The sequence below is a fragment of the Ictidomys tridecemlineatus genome, chromosome X (assembly GCF_052094955.1).
Source record: "Ictidomys tridecemlineatus isolate mIctTri1 chromosome X, mIctTri1.hap1, whole genome shotgun sequence".
Taxonomy (NCBI): Eukaryota; Metazoa; Chordata; class Mammalia; order Rodentia; family Sciuridae; genus Ictidomys; species Ictidomys tridecemlineatus.
Window position 1 is genome coordinate 17,949,801 of NC_135493.1, and position 20,788 is coordinate 17,970,588.

Genomic DNA, 20,788 nt, shown 5'->3' on the forward strand with positions numbered 1-20,788 from the left:
TAGCACATAGGTAACAACTAAATGCATTCCTAATCTGAGAGGTATTTTTGTTTGTTTTGGTTCTGGGGATTGAACTCAGGGCCTTGGGCATGCTAAGCATGCACTGTACCACTAAACTATACCCCCCAGCCCATCTGAGAGGTATTTTCTAATGAATTAGGCTGGCTGTAAGCCCTCGGTTATTTCACTGTCACCAGTTATGCTTTGCTTCATGAATAGTTACCCAAAAAGATTATCCTGCAGGAGATAGATTCTCTTAACATCCTGGGATCAAGTGTTTTCTCTGATTTTGTTTTGTGATTTTGTTTTCTCTGATTCTATTGAATGAAACCTAGCAAGCCACAAGGGCTTCCGGACTTTTTAGGTAAAAAGAAGAGGCAGGCTGTGAAAATCCCAGAGGTCCCCAGCTGCTCCTGAACGTGACTATTTGGGGGTTGGCTTCCAGAACTCCAGAGCTGCGTTGGGAAAACGATTCGCGGGAAGCCTCTCAGAAAGCAGGATGAGGAGGTGGATTTTGCTCGAAAGAAGACGTAGTGTGGCCCTGGTGGCCAGAATGATCCGGATCTGGCTAGGAGAAGGCCTGTGATGAAGCAGAGTGGCACCTAATGCAGGGACCCCCACCCACTCCAAGAAAGGATGGAAAGGTTGCAAAAATCCTAAAGGGAAAAGCCCTCCCGGCTGTAGGCCAATGAGCAGCGGGAAGGAGGAGTGAGGCTGGGGAACTTCTCCCAGAGCCAGTCAGAGAGGATGGCTGCTGGGAAGCCAATCAGCGCTCCCGAGCCTGCAGCCCCTCTGCAGTAGTTATGCCAGAGCGCCCTGTGTAGAGAGGCAGCAAGCGGGCAGCTGGGCTGGGCTGACGGGAGCCATCACACTTGCTCCGCATCCCCTTACTCGCGCCTCCGCGCCGGGTCCCGGAGCCTCAGTGGCCCTGTGATTACTGCCCTCTCCACTCTACGCCCCGCAACCCCCAGGCTAGCCGCCGAACGATCGCCACCGCCCCCTGTCCGCGCGACTTGCCTCGCCCCGCCCCGTCCCTCCTTGCCCCGCCCCACCCCGGTCAGCCCCGCCCCGCCCCGCGCAGCAGAGCGGTTCCCGCCCTCGCTCAGCGCCCAGGTAGCTGCGAGGAAACTTTTGCAGCAGCTGGGTAGCGCAGCACGTCTCTCGCTCCTCAGGGCCACTGCCAGGCTTGCCGAGTCTTGGGACTGCTCTCGCTCCTGCTGCCACTCTCCCGCGCTCTCCTAGCTCTCAGCGAAGCAGGATGGCCGGGACCGTGCGCACCGCGTGCTTGGTGGTGGCGATGCTGCTCAGCTTAGACTGCCCGGGACAGGCGCAGCCCCCACCGCCTCCGGACGCCACCTGTCACCAGGTCCGCTCTTTCTTCCAGAGACTGCAGCCAGGACTCAAATGGGTTCCCGAAACCCCCGTGCCAGGTGAGTAGGAGTCCCTTACGCTTTCCCCGCGCCCAGCAGGGAGCCAAAGGGCGCGTGGTGGTTGTACCCCGAACGCGCTAGCCCTGTGGGGCCGCGGTCCTGCGCCCTGCCGATGGGTACCTGGGAGTGGTCCGAGTGCCTGGGGCCTGGCCGACTCTACTGAAGGAGAGAAGCAGGGTCTGTGTGGACCGTGTCCCTGTGCCCCAGGCTCGTGTACTGTCAGGGAATGTGCTAGCGAGAGGAACGGCTGAGATCGCCTTCTCGCTAGCGCCCATTTTTTGGGGGAGGGCGGGAAGGTGGGAGCCGATTCCTTGGGCCCTAGTGAACCCGGGTCCCACAGTCAAGCTGGTGCCTCGGGAATTTGCCACCCTTGCTCACACGAATGTGTCAGAATTTCAGCCTTAGCTGGACCGCGGCTCCGTCCATCCTTTCCCCAACGTATCCCCACGCCCTCCTCTCCTCGGTCTGGATTTCCGAGGCTCGCGGGCCCAAGTGTAGGCAAAGTTGAGGGTAGATCTCCGAATCCGCAGGGGTGGATGAAGACGCGCCGAGGGAAACTTTTGAATAAGAGGGTCCCCAAAATGAAATAGTCTGAGCCTTTTCCTTCCACAGAGTCCCTTCTATAGGTTGGCAAAAATCTCTTCAAAGACGGTGGTGCTGGCCTGCGGAGCAAGAGTCCAAAGATGATTTAACTCCTCCCCCTCCTAAATTCATCTGCTTTCTTGACAGGCTAGACCCTGAAGGGGAGATGATTTTAGGTGGAGGAAAGTTTCTGTACGCCTGCCTTTTGTTCTGCACAATCAGATCGTGCTGTAAGGGCATATTTTAACCTTAGCTGAGGGCTGCCGCTGTCAACAGATGAATATTAATGGCCTTCTGTGATTGACTGTCCAGCTATTGGGCTCCTAAAGCTAGTCTCAGAATCCAATTAGGACAAGTTGCTATACTGACAATGCAGGCTAGAAGAGTGGATCTCAAACAGGTTAATTTATCAGAGGTGCGCTCGCAAGAAACGGCCAGTTGAATTTGCAAACCGTAGGACGTCTGTGGCCTCTCAGTCTCTTTCAGACTAATGCATCCAGTGGGGCGCGCATCCCGCGCTTGGGAGAGGTGGGGAGCAGCCCTAGCTAAAACTTGGCTGGTGGCTCTCAACAGGTCAGGGAGGCGGGCCTGATGGTTGGACCAAGTTGTGAATGCGGATGCGCGCCCTGTGGGCGCTGCCAGCGAGCGTTCACTGGCAGGAGGTTACCTAGGCAGCCAGCGCGCCCTCAGCCTTTTCTTTAGGTTGATGAAAAGAGTGGAGCGAGCCTGCTGTTTAGTTGCAAAGGTAATTGGTCACCCTTTTTGGTGACTGAAATGCATTTGCGCATATGTTAAATATTGCTTTGCAGGATATCGCTCTAAGGGAGGGTAGAACTACCTCTTCCACTGTTAAGTGTTAATAACATACCACGTGGGCGTGTGCAGGAGCTGTAAGGGGCAACCTATGAATCAGTTCCACAGAGCTGAAACAACAGGCGAATCTCTATCCCCTGGAAGTGCCATGGTAATTAGATTGCTAAGGCTACAGAACATGCTTTTGTTGATAATGTAAAAATTGGTCCTCACAGGCTGAGCCCCCACAAGATGAATGGGTCCAGGGTTGGGGTCGGGGCCACATTTGGCTGATTCAAAGCGAGGGAGTAAAGGTGGTGCTTTAAAAGAAGAAAAAGACCATGGGGAAGCACAGATACTCATTTAGCAACCCCCCACTACATGCACACTTTTGCAGGCGCTCACCCTTGCTCACCCTCCCCCAGCTCTCTGGCTGCCTGCCTCTTTGCAGCATCTGTATAAAAGTGTTAGGAGGGCCCACACACTGTGTGTATGAGATTTGGCCTGGGCTCACTTCCTCCCTCCCTTACTCCCAGCCTAAGGATGGTCATACTTATAAAGACTTATTTATAATAGTGATTTTTCATTTTCCTGTATTTCACAAACTCTAGAAGAAATCACTTTTCAAGGGTTTTCACCATATAAATCCAACGTAACCCACTTAAATTCTGTTTAACAAACATAAATGGTGGTGAACACCTTCTATAAGGCAGGAACCCTCCTAACATGCATTGGGGCAAATCCAGAATTCAAATATGGTGATATCCAGACAGCTACTATGTATCTTCAATTTTTCTGGGGCAGTGAAGATTTCAAATATTCTGTCCTGGTGTGAAACCATGTGTCCTGAATTTTAGTTGGGCAAATATGGTCACTGTAGATATGGAAAACATGGTGAAAATCCTAATGTCCATGTGTGGAAAGAGCTCATCAGTATTTCAGAGAAGAGATGATAATGGCAGACTAAATACAATGGCAAGTGCATAATTTCAAAGTGAATAAATGTGTAATTTGCTACTGTCGTTCAGTGGTTGGAAATTGAAAGAGAGCTACAAATTATTTGGTAGTTATGAACCATCCTGATGACCGCTTGACTTCTACCCCCCATCTATATTTTAAGCCATGTTCAAATTGCCTGCTGCACTGTGTTAACTGCATTAAAGCTTTCTTTGTCCCTGATAAAATGAGATTCAGTCACAGTAAGGAGAAATCCTCAAGAATGTCCTGTTTCACTTAGGGAGAACATTTGGGATTGACTGCTAACTTGAGCCATTAGCAGAATTGGGTTTAGAGTGGATAAGACTATATATATATAGTCATATATATATATATATATATATATATATATATATATTAGTTGTAGATGAACACACAGTATCTTTATTTATTTTTATGTGGTGCTGAGGATCGAACTCAGTGCCTCACACATGCGAGGCAAGCGCTTTACCACTGAGCTACAGCCCCAGCCCGATAAGGTACATTTCTTATGCTAATATGGATGAGACTAAATGGCATTTGAAATCAGCCAGCCTAAAAAAATAAATCACTGGTGCTGAAGGACTACGCTAGACTTCCACAGAGCTGATCTAGTCTTATAATCTCATGTTCCCATTTCTTTAAGAATGTTAAAAGGCACAGGATAACAATTCTAAATAGTATGTCCCTGAAATTCATAGATCTCTTCATACCCCACTTTTTTTTTAAGGATTTGTAACTTGGAAAGCACCACAGATGGAAACCAGGCGCACAGAGTTAGCATTTGGCAGAAAAATCCATATAACTGACTTTCAGTGCAGCTCTTTTGCCCTTATTTAATTTAGAAAAATTCAGAAAAAAGCCAATGAGCTCATAAGTCTAGATGTTTATTTTGTTTTGCTTAACCTACCCACAGGCGCAATCAAGAATGGATACAATTTTAGGCAAGGGAAGTGAGCTAGTAATCAGACAATGATGTTTCTAATTGTCTCAAGGGAATGTTACAGAAGTCTGAAAAAAAAATTCCTCTAAACAAAAATCAAGTGTAATTCACTTTATGAATGCCATACACCACTTTGTGTGTGTGGGTGTGTGGGTGTGTGTGTGGGGGGGTTTAGGGGACGTATGGGAATGAGAAAATCAAACAATCCATGGTAGTGTTGCAACTCCTAAAAGACTGAGGGATCTTGCCTTACAGGGCCTTGGAAAGTGCGAGAACCAATCCAGAAGGCCAAATGCCTGTTTCTATGGGTAAAAGCAGCCTTGAAGAACCAAAGATCGACTGCAAGTTTCTTGAAATAGATGAAACGGCATTAAAATAAAAAGCAACGTTCTTGAAACAAAAAGAGAGTTTTCTTTCTTTCTTTTTTTTTTTTTTTTTAAATGTGAGAACTAGCAACCGTATCTGGGTTGCCAGCTGTGGTTCCCCAATTAGTTTGAAGCAGTTAGCAATCCTAATGTGGGGAGAGAGAATAAGAAGCGAGGTGTGGGAGGATTTTACTCTCCTGAGATTGCATTAGACATTTGGGTGAGCAGGTGATTTGTTAAAACTTTAAGAAAGTTGTTTTACCCCGTGCTAACTTGGAACGGTGTAGAGAATTCTTTCAAATGTGGTCTGAATATATTTATTGTGACAATTCTGATATTAGGACTGAGATGTGCTTAGAAGGAGGCATCAATGTGTTGGAGGAGTTGGTGATGAGTGGTAGGGCACCTGGTCTAAAAACAGTGAAAGACTGCCTGCTCCTTGGCAGGCTGTCTGTTAGGTGCTGGGGGTGCAGAAAGGAGGGAGACACAGCCCCTTTTGTCAAGGAGCTCACAGCTAGAGGGGGAGCACGCAAGTAAACAGGCTTCCCAGGAAACTTGTAGGATTAAATAGGGTGAAAAGGGCTAGAAAATACCTCCAGGAAATTGACTGAAATGGTCACAATAGCCAGCCTGGGCAAGGGAAAAGAACTGAAGAGATGAAGTGGGAGATAGGGAGAAGTCTCTTAATAGGGCTGCCATCTTAAAAAGAGTTTTCTTAATTCTTGGAGTAAATTCCATTCTGTAAGCATTAGGAAATACAGACAGAAGAAAGTTTTGATGGATGCTAGATAACACAGATGGTGTTAGTTTTGCAATGTTTTTTTTTTTTTTTTTTCTTATGGGCTGGTAAGTTGTATCCAATATTTTGATGCAATATTTTAAAGCATTCTGCTACTCCCATCTTTAGAGTTGCAATGTTTGCTGTTTACTGGAGCCTAGAAAAAGACTGCCTATTATCAACCTGGGAGAAAAGAGTCCTGGATTTGTCTGGTATGAGACAAGACAAAAAAAAATATGTTTTCTCCTTAAATGGCAGCTATCAATGATCACGCCAAGTTTAGTGTTTGATGCATATACAAAAGCATGGGTCTTAAGAGGTATCTTATTACTCATTTCTAAGAAAATTGAAGATAATCACTTATAACTTGTGCACACGATACATCATTTGGAAAGAATTTCACTGGGGATCATGTTGCTCAACTGAAAAGTTCTGGCATGCTGAATTTGTACATTTTTGTGAATGCTTCCTTTTACTCTGATCTCTAGCTTTTTTCTGCATATGGTTATTTGTATGTTTTAGATTATAAGCTTCTTAAAGGGAAAGCACCGTATTTGAGCAGTGCTGAGCACAATGGTAAGAGCACCACACAACATTTAGTTAATAATTTACAAAAATTTAACTTCTATATAATTATGTAGTCCCTATAAACTCTCACATACTTTTAAAACTCTATGTCATCTTACTTATTTTAAAAGCTTTAGTCCTAAATGTTATGGCACCTTATTGGGATATCTTGACAAACTTTTCTGGCTACATCTATGTTGGCTGGAGACAGACATAGGCTTATTTCAGTTAGCTGGTGACTCTTACCATCAGGCAGAGTTTATTAATGTCGGGTACTCACAAAGCAAATTGAAATTCGTGGCAATGTTATGACTGCCTTAGTATCAGTGAAGATCAACAATTACGGCACATAAATTGTAGAACATCTCTTAAATCAAGCCCTCTTTGATTTAACGTCAGCTAGATCTTTCTTGCTAATGTTGATATTACCATATTTGGGAGTTGAGCTGCAACACATGCACGGACGTGTTGAAGTACTTCGCAGGTTTCTGTAACCTGGGATCAGAATTTGTGTACTGGCTCAATTCAAGAGACCATTCCAGGAACCAAGCCTTAGCCAAGCTTGTAAATGGGTTTGATTTTATTTTTTTTGGGGGGGGGGGTAAACTAGGGTCTAATGGAAAGCATGGGCAGAAAAAAATCCCCTACTCATTTACCCATATTTAGCAAATTGTCTGGCTTGTAACAGGATCCCCAGCACCCATTAAGAAATGAGTATCAGAAAATAGAATCTAAGTCATGGGCCCCAGACTGGCTTTAGAAACAGCATTAAGTAATGGGAATTTACCTTCTGAGATATAATGACAAGAGAATGCAATTCAGAAATCAAGGTGAAGGTGGGCATATCAGCAGAGAAAATGTGCATTTTGAAATTTGGTGTGCTCACTGAAACATTGTAGTCTCACTAGAATATCTTGTTGAACGTACGAAGTAAAGAAAATTTCTTTCCGTACTTCAAATTAGACCAATTAAAGATCAATTATACAAGTGCTAATTATTAGAAATACTTATTTGCCATTTTTAAACAACAACAAAAAAGAATTCAGATTGAATAAAAAGAAAGCCATTTTCACTTTTGCATCTCCTTGTGTGTTTCTCGGCAAAGCCTAATTTGAGAGTATGTATTTTTCCTCATGAATAAAAAGGAGTCAATGTTAGGACCAAAATGCATTGCTAGTGTTCCAAACAGTTAATTACTTCTAGTAGCTGAAATTGTATTTATATGCTAGATTAGTAAATCTACTAAGCTCTTTGAAGCGTACTTAATAGGCTTATATTGATAAATAATTGATAGGAAGGGAGATAAAATATAAGTGAAAGTGGCAATAAGAAGGGAAGGGACAGGGAAGTCAAAGTCATTATAAAAGAAACCTCCATCCATTGTGCTCCATCCACTGCAAGTTGAAAGGTGTGTGTTTCTCAGTAGATGTGATGATTTTTAGAATATTCTGTATTTTCAAAATTTTCACAATGAAGGATGTATTTATTCCTTATAAGTTGAGAAGGGAGCACAATTTTAGAGTAAAATTTTAATTGGGCTTTTTTTTAGTGTGACTTTTGAAAATAAATTTATTACTGGAAATTTTAAAAGTTCTGATTATGGCAACCGTAGATGTATGTTCAAGTATATTTCTATTATCTACTAGACTTGAGGTCAGCAGCTGTATCTTATTTATCTTCATATCCCTAGTGTCTGGCACAGCAAGTAGTACTGATAACAGGTATTAATATGCATGTGTGTACGACAGGAATGGAGGTAAGAATATAATACAAACATAAAATTTCCATAAAGCCAATATTTAAATGTTTATTTAGTTTTAACATTTTTACTAAGCTTTCTAAAAAAGAAACCATTTTTCCAGGTCAAAAATCCATTTGTTGTGTATAGGTAAGTGATAAAAGACATTGGTTTAATTCATTTGGCTGCACTACAACTGCATGGAAGAAGTAGACTAGTCAAAGGTAAGTATTGTGTGCTTGTTTTCAAGGCTATTCTAAGTAATTTAAAGAAAAATCAAAGTTATACTCATATTCATAAAAGCATGTATTTCTCTTTATAGACCTGTGGCATATAGGTTTGTGAAATTAATGCAACCTGGTGTCCGGCAGAGAAACACACTGAATATATCTAAGTTTTTCCTCAGTGTTTGCTATTTACTATCCCCTGGTATCAAGACTGATAAATGTACATTCAAAAGGACATAATCCAAAGTGGATTTTCAGCATGGGAATTTTATTTGGGTAGGATACAGGGTCTCCATGAGAATTCTCTTAATTTTTGAATGCATGATACCTGATTTCCAATTAATTGCCTAAGGAGGACCCATCCAGAGACTGTTTCAGATAGAGACCAAGCAGAAAAAGAGGGTGAAAAAGAAAGGGATGGCATTCATTTGAAAAAGTTACCAAAATTAGATTTGCATATTCTCTGCCTTAATTACGGTTCTGTTCTCTCTCTCTCAAATCCTGCATGTTTAGTACGTATAGTATTATGATGGCATCCTGGGAATCATCATTGCTCTTTATCAGATTTTGGTTTGGAGGATTGAAGCTGAAGGAAACAAAGTGAAGAGAGAAGAGTTAGTGTCATAGATATAGATAGGACATTAAAAATCTTTACTCTGGGGAATTTATCAGAAAGTTAACAAGCATGTAACAGAAAGAAAGGATCTGAAAACATTTGAATACGAAAATTTGCTTGTGTGCAGAGATAGTCCTGAGATGCCCCAATTGCATTTGGTTCCCAGCAATACTTTCTCTGTAATTCTTATTTAGTATCTATGTTTTTGGTAGTCATGTCGTCTTTCAAACTCTTTTTTTTTTTTTGGTACCAACAATTGAACTCAAGGGCACTCTACCACTGAGTGGAGGTAAGAATATAATACAAACATAAAATTTCCATAAAGCCAATATTTAAATTGGCTTTAAATATTGGCTTTTTTATATTTTATTTAGAGACAGGGTTTCACTGAGTTGCTTAGCACTTCACTTTTGGTGAGGCTGGCTTTGAACTCATGATCCTCCTGCCTCAGCTTCCCGAGCCTCTGGGATTAGAGGCATGCACCACTGTGCCCTGCAGGAGCCAATTTTGATTCATCATGATATCCTTTAGAGTGGTGAGTAGTATGCCTTATACAGTTATTAGTGTAATTAATTAATTAATGGGAATAAATGTAAGCATAAACATTTGAAGACATAGTCTTGAGGATTTAACCACTGTCTGATGAGATCCTAAATGGCATATAACCACAGAATGAGTAAGTCCCTGAATGCATAATTGTCTAAACTGATTTTCAGCAAAGACTGAGGAAGAGATTATGGAGTTTCAAATTATCTATTTTCTTTGACCTTTGGAATCTTGTTACTCCATTTTTATAACTAAAGATTGAAGAGGAGGTGACAAGTAGAGAGAAATTTTAACTGCAGTTTTACCTAAATGTGGAGTTTAAATATATTTTTATATAAATGTATGTTTATAGTTTACATGTGTGTATAAATATATTGATAAATTATTTTGATAGCAATAATTAATTATGCATGTTATTTAAACTGAAAGTTGTTAATAGTTATTCTAAGCAGTGGGTGGTCTTTCACAATCACGCCTTACATTTGTGTCGTGAAAGCCTGGCTTTCATATATCTATCTCATGTTCATACAATGCAAGCACTCATAAAATGTCTGTAGCTTCTGAGTTTCAGGGCCTGCCTAGTTTCAAAACACACACACACACACACACACACACACACACACACACGCACACACACACACATCCATATAATATCCATACATCTGCATACCTTTAATAATTTGGAGATGAACCTAATTTATACTATTAAAAGCCAGTGTTATTCACAAATAAGTAAAACCATTTTCAGTTGAATTGGCCACAAGTTATTGCAGAACTAATTGTTACTGATATCATAGATCTACTGCTTATTTATCAAGTTTCATCATTTCCCCAAGCCCTTATTAACAGTGTTTCAACCTATACTGTGAGTTTGGCTCATGTTGAAGAACTACTTCTAGCACTGGCTGTATTGCATGTTAAACTTAATAGAAATGAGAGTGTGAAGTTAAATTTCATACAGTGATTGCATTGGTGACTGTGTTTATGTATTTTGGAAAACAGATGGAAATTTACAAAAAAAGATCTCACTGATGATGAACTTTATGTGCAATATTTGCATAAATAAAACTTCGTTCATTCTTAACTTCAACCAACATTTATCGAGCATTGAATTCTATTGCCAGATACTGAGCTAGGAGCTGATGAACATGATAAAATCCCTGCCAGCAAGGAGTTCCCTGCCTAGTGAAGGAGCCATACAAGGAAAGCCATGGTTGTCAAGGCAGGCTAATGAGGGCTGCCAGAGAGATAGGCATCACTTGGGCCGTCTGGGAAATGTTGAGCCATGGAGAAGAGATGTATGGTTTTCTTAAGAGACTGTCCTGAAAGGCATGTGAGAGGCATAGAGTTAAAAGACAGAATGATACCATAGTTAGACTGGAATAGTTTGTATTGGTTAGAGCAAAGTGCGGGAGAAGTGGGGGAAAGATGAATTAGAAAAATAGGCAAGGAAATACTGAGGAGTTTGAGTTGTATCCAGGATGATGAGGAGCTGTGGAAACATTTTAAGAAGGGAAACATTGCTCAGTATGGAGGATGACTGGAGAGTGAGCGGTGGCAGGGAGTTTAGTGACAAAGGTAAGAGGGCAGAGGGCTGTCAATAGAAGAATAAAAACTAACCTTGAGAGAAAAGAGGATGTAGACATGATGTATGACTGTATATGAGGACAGAGGGGAGGGTCTGGAAATTCTGGTTATCCTGGTGGTGGGGCCTTAGCACATAAGAGGTGTGTTCAGTAAGTAGTTGTTGAACACATAAGTGAAATATAGAAAGGGCATATGCTTTTTTTTTTTTTTTTTTGAAATGGGGCTCTCTTTAAGTTGTCCAAGTTGACTTTGAACTCCTGAGTTGGAACAGTCCTGCCTCAGCATCCTAAGTAGTTGGGACTATAATACCTGGCTTAAAGGAGAATATTTTATTTTAATTAATTAATTAATTATGCTACCCAGGATTGAATCCAGGGGCACTTAACCACTTAGCAACATCCTCAGTCCTTTTTAATTTTTTTATTTAGAGACAGGTTCTCACGAAGCTTCTTAGCGTCTTGCTAAATTTCTGAGACTGGCTTCAAACTCATGATCCTCCTGCCTCAGCCTCCTGAACTGCTGGGATTACAATCATGTGCCATTGCACCTGGCCTAGAGGAGCATACTTTATTTATTTATTTTTTATTTTCAATGTTTTTGGTGCTGGGGATTGAACCCAGGGCCTTGTACATGTGAGGTAAGCACTCTACCAACTGAGCTATATCCCCAGTCCTGAGGAACATATTTTAAAGGTGATATATTAAGTTTGTTTTTTTTGAACCATCTTATTTTTTTAATTGAGTTTTTAAAAATATTTTTTAGTTGTCAATGGACATTTATTTTATTTATATGCCATACTGAGAATCGAACCCAGTGCCTCACACATGCCAGGCAAGTGCTGTACCACAGAGCCACAATCCCAGCCCTGTGTTTGGTTTTGACCAGGTTGAGTATGAGGGACCCTTTGATCATTGAGGTAGAATGTCTGCTAGATAGTTCAAGTTGTATGTATGTTGTTTTTGTTTTCTTTTTCATTTTTTGGTGCTAGGGATGGAACCTAGGGCCTTGTACATATGTGCTAGGCAAGTGCTCTACCACTGAGATATATCCTCAGTCTTCAATTTGTGTTGGATCACAGAAGAGAGAGAAATCAGGGCTAGAGATCCATACTTGGAAATAATTAGCATATAGATGGTAATTGAAATCCTGGGAATAAATGAGGTCATTGGGAAAGAGGGTATATGTTCTTTTAGAGTTCAGGATAAGCATAGTTGGGACTCATCATATATAGGCTCCAGTTGGAAGTCATGGGTGTGGATGATATTTTCCAGGCTTTTGCATGTGACATGTCTTAAAATGTATTTGCCAACATCTGGGGATTCCTTTTTTATTGCCAAAGACTTCAAGAACTCTCTTGCTTAAGAGAAACCTTGATTATATATTGTTGTGGTGCAAGACTTTGAAATAAATTTATGTACTACCAAATACTCACATGTGCATGTATTCATGTACATGTGAGCATATGCACACACACAGAGACCTCTAGGTAGAAAAAGACATTGGAGTCAAGGTATCAGATTTCTATTTATTTTTGATAGCAATAATTGATAATTATGCATGTTATTTAAACTGAAAGTTGTCAATAGTTACTCTTAACAGTGGGTGGTCTTTCACAATCATGCCATATATTTGTGTTATGAAAGCCTGGCCTCACGTATCTATCTCATGTTCACATAAGGCAAGCACTCATAAAGTGTGTCTGCAGCTTCCGATTTCCAGGGACCTGCTTGATTCAAACATAGTGGTTCCTTTGCCCTTTACCTTGGGGCAGCACTTTTCCATTCTGGAGGATGAAAGCTATAACAATGTGTAGTTTTGGGAGCTCTGTGTATTCCACTGCTGGCTAGTCTCTGAAACATGTGGTTCTAAGCAAAGGCTAGGAATACTTGAGTAATTGGGCTGATCTATGGAGATGTAATATTTTCTGGGCTAGGAAAGAGTTGTAAACATGTCTTGTTCTCTGGCATAAATGGTTTCTTTGATTTCCCTGTTGATTAAGAAGTTGTCTTCATCAGGGATTCTACTTTCATTCAACATAAGCTCAAAACTCCTTGTTTCACAGTAGATATTTTGTGGCCACTCTCAGGTTGATAAAATAGTCTCCCCACAAAGGAAGATCATGGCAAATAACATTTACTGAGTGCCTACTGCATGCCAGTTGCTGCATTTTAATCTCTCATTTAATCTACACAGCAAATCTTAAAGATAGGTGGTGTCATCTCCATTTTACAGATGAAGAAACTGAGGCTCAGGAAGGCTTATGTTCTCAAAGATTCTGTAAGTGGTGGAGCCAGGATTTATATTCAGGTTTGTTGTTCTGCATAGCTCATGCTCTTTTGTATGCACCCATTAGACCAGAAGGGGAAGTAATATAGTCTGAATATGAAGCATTTGGCCTAAATTCTCTTTTAAATTTCATGACATTGTATACTCTGGGATTTCCTCCAATGTGATTTCTGTCTTTTCTTGTTTGCTGTCCTCCTCCTATCTTTTGTTAGATGTAAGTGTTCCAGTAGCATTTGTCCTTTGCCCTTCCCATTGTCCCTTTGCTCAGTCCCACACCCATTCCCATGACTTCATTATCTTTGTTTGAGTGAATCTCATATCTCTTTCAACCCTGGCCTCTTCCTTGATTTCCTGTTCAGTATCTACCAGTTGTCTGTGGGACATCTTCATCTGGAAGTCCTGCCAGTGCTTTACTTTCGACAGAGCCAAAAATTATGTCATTGTTTTCTTTCTTTTCCAATCCGTAAAAATTTGCCTCTGGCCAGCATTCTGCATTTCTGGTGATGGCATCTCTATGTGATTCCAAGACTTGAAACCTTGAAATTGTCTTTGACTTCTCCTTTTACACATCCCACACCCAAATTAAGTGGCTAAGCCCTGCAAATCTACCTCCACCATGTCTCTTACTCTATCCTGTTGGCATGTGTATCCTCGGTTTATACACAACAGGCTGTTAACTTATTATTGAAAGGACTATGTCATTGTCTACTTCCAGGTCTTTGCTTATAGACCACCTGTCTTCCCATCATCACTGGCTGCTTCAAAGTGTCAGTGCAATGCCATCTTCTTCAAGAATTATTCCACAATTCCCTATGATTAAATGTGATTATTCCCCCCCCCCCCCGAACCCTGCTATCTCAGTACTTTGCCTATGGCCTTAGTTCTTGCTTGGTCTTGAAATTTTTTATGTACTTGACTTTAGTCTTACTAGAGACTCGTTCCATAAAGTGTGGTCCATGGACCATTTGCATCAGCCTCACTTGGGAGCTTGTGATAAATGCAGAATCTCAGGCCCCTTCCCAGACCTACTAAATCAGAATTTGCATTTTTTAACAAGATCACCAGATGATTTGTATGCATGTTAGAGTTTGAGATGGGCTGCTTCCAAGTGTAAGTTCAGTGAGGGTAATAACCTTGCAGTACTTATGAGAGTGTCTTGCACATAGTAAATTAATGTCCTTTTCATTTTTCACATTCATGCTTTGGCTATTCATTCATTGAAGTGGCCTTAGAGACCTATACACAAAAAATGTATGGTGGAGTGGGGAAAGAAAGGAGAGGGATGAGGAGGGAGAAAGGGAGGGAGGGGAAATGAGAAACTGGGGGAGAGGGAAGGAGGGAGGGAGGAAGAATGAATGAGAATATGATAATGAATGGGCTAGAGAGAGCCAGCAGAATCTCTGCTAGGTGGCTAAGAACTTTGTGACTAGTTGGGAAAACACTGCCTTTGTGTTCCTAAGTGACTAGAAACTTTAGTGTAGGCCTTGCCTTAATTTAATGTCACCAAAGACAAATATCTTCTAAGATCATTTTGTGCCCAGTCTGAGGAACTAATGGTTTCCCATTTTCTTTTTTGCTGGTATTCTGGGGTGTATCCTCTTTAGCCACCCCCAGAAGTCAGGGTTGAACTTTTGAAAGGTTTCAAAGAGCCATGGAAGAACTATGCTGTGTTTCTAGTAGACTCTTCTGTTTTCAGAAACAGGATTTCTGCTTTGTTTTCAAACTTCAAAGTTGATTTCTGAAATAAAGGTTTATTTTCCCCATGGAATTCCGAAGGTTTTCTACAAATGTTAATTTCTCAAACCTAAGTCATTTCTTGCCTTTGAAACTTCAGTGCTGTGGGTCAATTTAATAACGTTGCCTGAAGGTTTTTTTGGCCTTCAAAAGCTGTCAGATTGCCTTTTCTTTGTTCTTTGAGAAAGTAAGGTTGCCTCATTCACAAAGCCTGAAGGTGACGTTAGAACCAGCATTTATTCAGTCATTCAGAGTTTTCCCCTAACAATATTCAGTTTTATTTTTAAGTTTGGTTTTAGTAACAGTGAGACTTAACTACCAACCAGCACGAATCAGCAAAATTCCTGAAAAGTTCAACATTTTATAATGAGTAGCCCAAGTTACTTAACTAAAGCCCAGAGCTAAGGGGAACAACGGATGTTCTTTGCCCTCTCATCACAGACCTTCTGGGGCTTATTATACCTCCAAGCTACAAGGTCCCCCTTCATCTGTCTGTCAGACTGCTCCCCACATCTTCCCTTTACCTCTTCCTCCTTCCACCCTCACTCCCTCCCTCCACTGGTTATAATTTAAAACAGAAGGTGTTTTATGGTTTGTTATATTTATTGAATGGTTTTGTGTTTCTTGTTCTCTAAAAAAAATACGTGAGTGGAATGTTTTATATTTTCCTCCACGTTTTAGTTTTAAATTGTATTTCCTTTTCCTGCTCCTGATTTTCCTTTCTCCTCTCTTCCTCTGCCTCCTCCATATACAACTGCATCCAGTGATTCTGAAGAGAAAATATGTTTCCCATTTGTGCCCACATATTTGGTTTGGGTACCTGGTTACTTCTCTTGGAATATTGTGAAATTCTCTTCCTTAATTTTGAAATGAAGAACTTAAAAATGTGCACTAATCACTTTCTAAGAACTTGATGAGTATTTAAAAGACTTTTTGTACAGACAGGACAAGGCTGGATATATTTGACTTGATTACCTCACATCATTATTATGTAGTTTACATTCCCTTTCACTTTGTCATAATTCTCAATGAACGCACATAGCATCTTTGTTCTTAGAAATCAATCTCTCTCTCTCTCTCTCTCTCTCTCTCTCTCTCTCTCTCTCTCACTCACTCCATTGAATGCTTTCTTTTTTGCTTAAAATAAGGGAGCCCCTTTGAAACACTGTTAGTGTGGGGTAGAACTGACATCCACCTTGTAGGCTAACCAAATTATAGCCTGCTTTTCCCTGATGAAGTTATCACATTACAGGGACATTGTTTCGCTTGTGGGATTTTATTGTCCCAGTTTCAATTTTGACTTCAGGTTTGAGATTATATTCCAAGAGGACTATTCCTCAGAAATTTTTCTTTGTCTTCATATTCACAGGAATCTTTTGTTTGTCCTATATCTATTATCTCTTCTAAGCTTAGCCAAGGTTGTTAGGTTGTGCACTTATGTATAAATATTTAACACACATTTTGTTAGACAAAATGTGCTTGAAGACATTTCAGCCCTTTCCCCGCCCCCTCCCCCACTCAGCTCATTTTTTTGTGTGTGTAGAGTCGCAGATGGTTGCTTTATCTCAGATGTTTAGATTTGGAGGACATTCCTTTGCACTTTGCTTGATGGACACAATGAAATGGAAGCTTTTGAGTCAGTCTTGACTACCAAAATGGTAGCACCATATAACAGATAACATTGGGCTCCTCTTCTTTTTTTTTTTTAAACTAGTTGTCCAATGCCCCCCCCTCCCTTAGCCAGAGAGTTTTAGGTATGAGATTGTGTGTTTTTTAAGAAAATATTATGGATAAAGACTAACGTTCCCAAGTCAGGAATAACAATTAGTACTATTCATTAAACAGGGGGCATGTTTTGACTCTGGGTCCTGGCTAGGAAATATAAACTGTGAAAGTCACACATATATATGAACCTCAGGCAAATTTATGACTTGTCAGCCTTTTAAGGTTAAATTCTTAACCCCAAATCGGGGCTGGCTTTATATGTGGAGTCCGGCACATTCCTCTGGGCCACTGAGCACGCCCCAGCCCTTTGCTTACCAGCAGCTAATGGCCTAATGAGCAAGAAGGATTTCTGCCTCTTATCAGCTGCCTAAACAGCAACAGGAAGGCTGATATACAGAGTATAGGTCAAAACCTGAGTTCTTGAACCAAAAAACTACAAGGTCAGTTTAAAACTCTAGATATGTGCTATCTCTGGAGTCATCAATACCTGTCAGGAAAGGAGCTAGACACTTGAGTTCAAACAAATAGTAATAGTTGTCAAAAGTATGAACGGTCTAATTAATTTTGCTAATAGTCCTTTTCTTCTTTGTTTAGTTCTTCTATAAATAGCCTTCATATAGTCTTTAATGAGCTTTTTGGTTTGTGCCTGGAGGCTGTTATGGTCAATGTGGGAGTGTTTGATTGTCAGATGGTGATGATGATGAAGGCAGGAATATATTTTGGCTCACATTTTGGAAGGGGCTGCTGGATAAATGCAAACAGATACCTACTACTACTTTTTTTCTTTCTAAACTAAATTTTTGAGATAGGAATTCAGCTTGCCATAGAGTCAGAGAAACCTTTGTGCCTCTTTATATTGTAGTGACTTTTTTTTTTTAAAGGAGAAATACTCAGTGCTGATTTCTTAGATCCACTTGGAATCCAGGCTTAGATTCACATAGAATAAATATTTTAGGGTATTCAGTGCCCATCATAGTGAAAGCCCCTTGACTTTCATCTTCTGCATTTGCATTTTTTCAGAGATAATAATGAAAACATTTTTTTGCAGATTTCATTATTGAAAATCCTATTTACATGAACAGGCATTGTTGTGGCTTAGGGAAGAATGTGGGGTCCCATTCTTTAGCTCCTTGTATATCTTTGCTAAGGCTTGTCTAAATAGAAGTAATGACGCTTTAGTCTAAGCAGCTTTTCTCATTTAGGTAAGCAGGGTGGTTTGAAATTTCAGTTTACTAGATAATTGAGTCTCTTCTTCTTAATTATTTCAGGCATGCAGGTTGCTCTCTTTATAGTAAAGACCCTAAAAATCTAGTAATCTCCTCAGGCATCCATTTGGTAATAAAATCCTGTGCATTTTCAGGGGTTAATTTTCATGACAATTGTGTGTTGCCTCCCCACCCCCATCCTTGAGGAAATTCTGCTTTTAGGGTCTTTCCTCACAGTAGCAAAAGCACACTTTAAAAATACATAAGGATGTTGCTGGAACTACTGAATCTAGAGGAAATTTAAATGTATTCAGATTCATGCTCATTACACAACTTTCATTTAGAGTTTTTAATAGCCTTGTCATATTTCTTGGAAAATCATGTGCCTGACTGCCAGACTTGGTTTTCTGCCCTGAATAAAAAACTGAATATTAGCAAAAGTGCAGCATAAGTATCCCCCATTCTATCCTTTTTCTAAAAAAGAAAAAAGAAAGAAAGAGAGGTCATCTGGTGCAGATTGAGGTGGGAAAAACTTAAAAAAAAAGAAAGAAAAGAAAGAAAGCCCAGATCGGCTTCACATCTGCTAGTCATTCCAACTGGTGTGACTTCAATTCAGCAAGTTTTTATTGAGCACCTGTGGTGGGGGTGGTGCTAATAATCGTTAACATTTATTGAGCCAGGCACTGTGCTAAGCCTTTTATGGGCAACATCCCACTTAATCCTCACAACAGCACTACCAGGTGGTAATATTATTTCCCCCATTTTACAGATGAGGAAACTGAGGCTTAGAGAGGGTTAGTCACCTGTTGTAGGTGAAACAACTATGAAATGAATTAAGCCCAGTTAGTCTGGTTCCAGAGTTATGCTCACCATTATGTTTATGATGGGCTCAGCATTTCTAGAAATTACTTCTGAAACCAGTTTTAAGAATCCACTATGTGTGAGATGCTAGAGATTCAAAATCAAATGCTCCGATCTTCCTAGTCTTGGTGGGGAAGTAGATGTAGAAAGTATAGAAAGATGAAGACCATGCATGGAGGTTTTGTGTATCTGTTGAGGGGAAGGAGGGGTGTGCATGGGAAGGCCAGTAGCTGGAACCTTCCTGTGGGAATGCTGCATCCTGAATATAGCTCAGCAGCCTGGTGTCACAGACGTTTCTTTTCCTGTTTAGTGAAGGTCCTCCTTTGACTTGAACTGTCTCAGTGGGAACCATGTTCCCATCACTGCCTCAGTCCACTGTAACCTATTACATTGCCATTTTCTCCTTTATTTCAATTCCCCCCCCCCCGCCTTTTTTAAAAAGTAAAATGTAAGTACAGATGTTCCTGAACCAAATTCCTGTGTCCCAAAAGCTGAAGGTAAGTCCATATAAGAGTAACAGTCCATAGGGAGACCCTGGATTCAGGCTTGTTTGGTTCAGCTTGATAAGGAGCCCTCTTGGCTGTGCCTCTGGGTGCCCACACCAGATTTTGGAGAGCTGTGTGTTTGACTCCCCACATCTTGATGAGAGAATGAAGTTACTGTTAGCAGTTTTTCAGTAAAATCATGAGAATGAAAGAGAAAAATCCCCAAATTACCTGTTTGGGTAATTTATTTTTGTTTTTCATAGCTCCTGAAGAAAGCAAGAAGGAAAAACAATCACCACTGAGCACCATTGAAACGTCTCTTATATGTTGCATTATGAACGTAGATTTTCCTCAGTTTTAGGGAACATTTGGTTCAAGGAAAAATGAACTCACCAACCTGTGTGTGTTTGAAACAGTATCCTTTCACTTCCAACCTCAGCTAACCAAAACCCCCTGTGTCTCCCACTTTCTTTAGTTGGGCTGAAATGTTTTGCTTGTCAACTCCCTTTCCGTGCACTTTCTCCTCCATTAAATCTTTTCCACAGAAAGGGGTTGCCACCAAGTCTAGACTTCAGTAGCATGCAGAAGGAGGGCCAATTAGTGAGGATTTTGATTCATATTACATGAGGGTAGGAGGAGGAGGTGGAGGAGGAAAATCTGTCCTTCCCAGTCCTTCAGATACTCAGGCTCTAACACAACAGGATGCTGAAGATGTATAAAATTACTGGAGCATTTACACAGCGATTCCCCAAGATGGCATAAATGCCACAGCACTAGAGAACGTCAGTGTGGACACTGAGATAAGCTGAAGGATGGGAAAAAGAAAAAGATCAATAACGATGCTTCTCACTCAGGGATCAAGAGTGAGTGTTTGATTTTCTTTTGGTTGCATTTTGCTCAGGTGCAGTGTGTATGTTGTACTAACAAGGGAGCTGACTCCCTTTTCCACAGGTTCCTATCATAGGAAAAGAGGAAAGATATAATAGAGGGCACAGATTATTTACAGTGGCTGAGAATGTAATTACAAGGTGCAATGGCTTGAAACTGAAATTTAGGTTAGCCATTAGAGCTGGGAGAAGCATCTTAACAGGAAGAGCAATTGGGTATCGGAAAGATTTGCCTGGAAGCTGGTTAAACGGTGTCTCTAGAAATGCTGGGGACTCGGACAGGGGTAATGTGAAGAGAAACCAAAATCCAGTGTTGGGCTGGAGGCCCAGGCTGATAGGCATCTTTCATTATTGCCTGGCTCCCTTTGTGATTATTTAATTGCTAATAGCTTGTGGCAATTTTTTCATGTATCCAAAATATGCCTAATTTGTTAAGCATAAGGAAACAAATGCCTCTGA

The 20,788-nt window shown here is 40.9% G+C and overlaps 1 protein-coding gene across 1 annotated transcript in view; it reads left to right on the forward strand.

The window, feature by feature from the left end:
- The first annotated feature begins 1,077 nt into the window (after window positions 1-1,077).
- Window positions 1,078-20,788, forward strand: part of Gpc3 (glypican 3) — a 399,890-nt gene continuing 380,179 nt past the window's right edge. Inside the window, exon 1 of the mRNA XM_005337686.3 lies at window positions 1,078-1,430. Within this exon, the coding sequence (XP_005337743.1) occupies window positions 1,259-1,430 (172 nt within the window). The 5' untranslated portion in view covers window positions 1,078-1,258. The remainder of the gene's footprint in view (window positions 1,431-20,788) is intronic.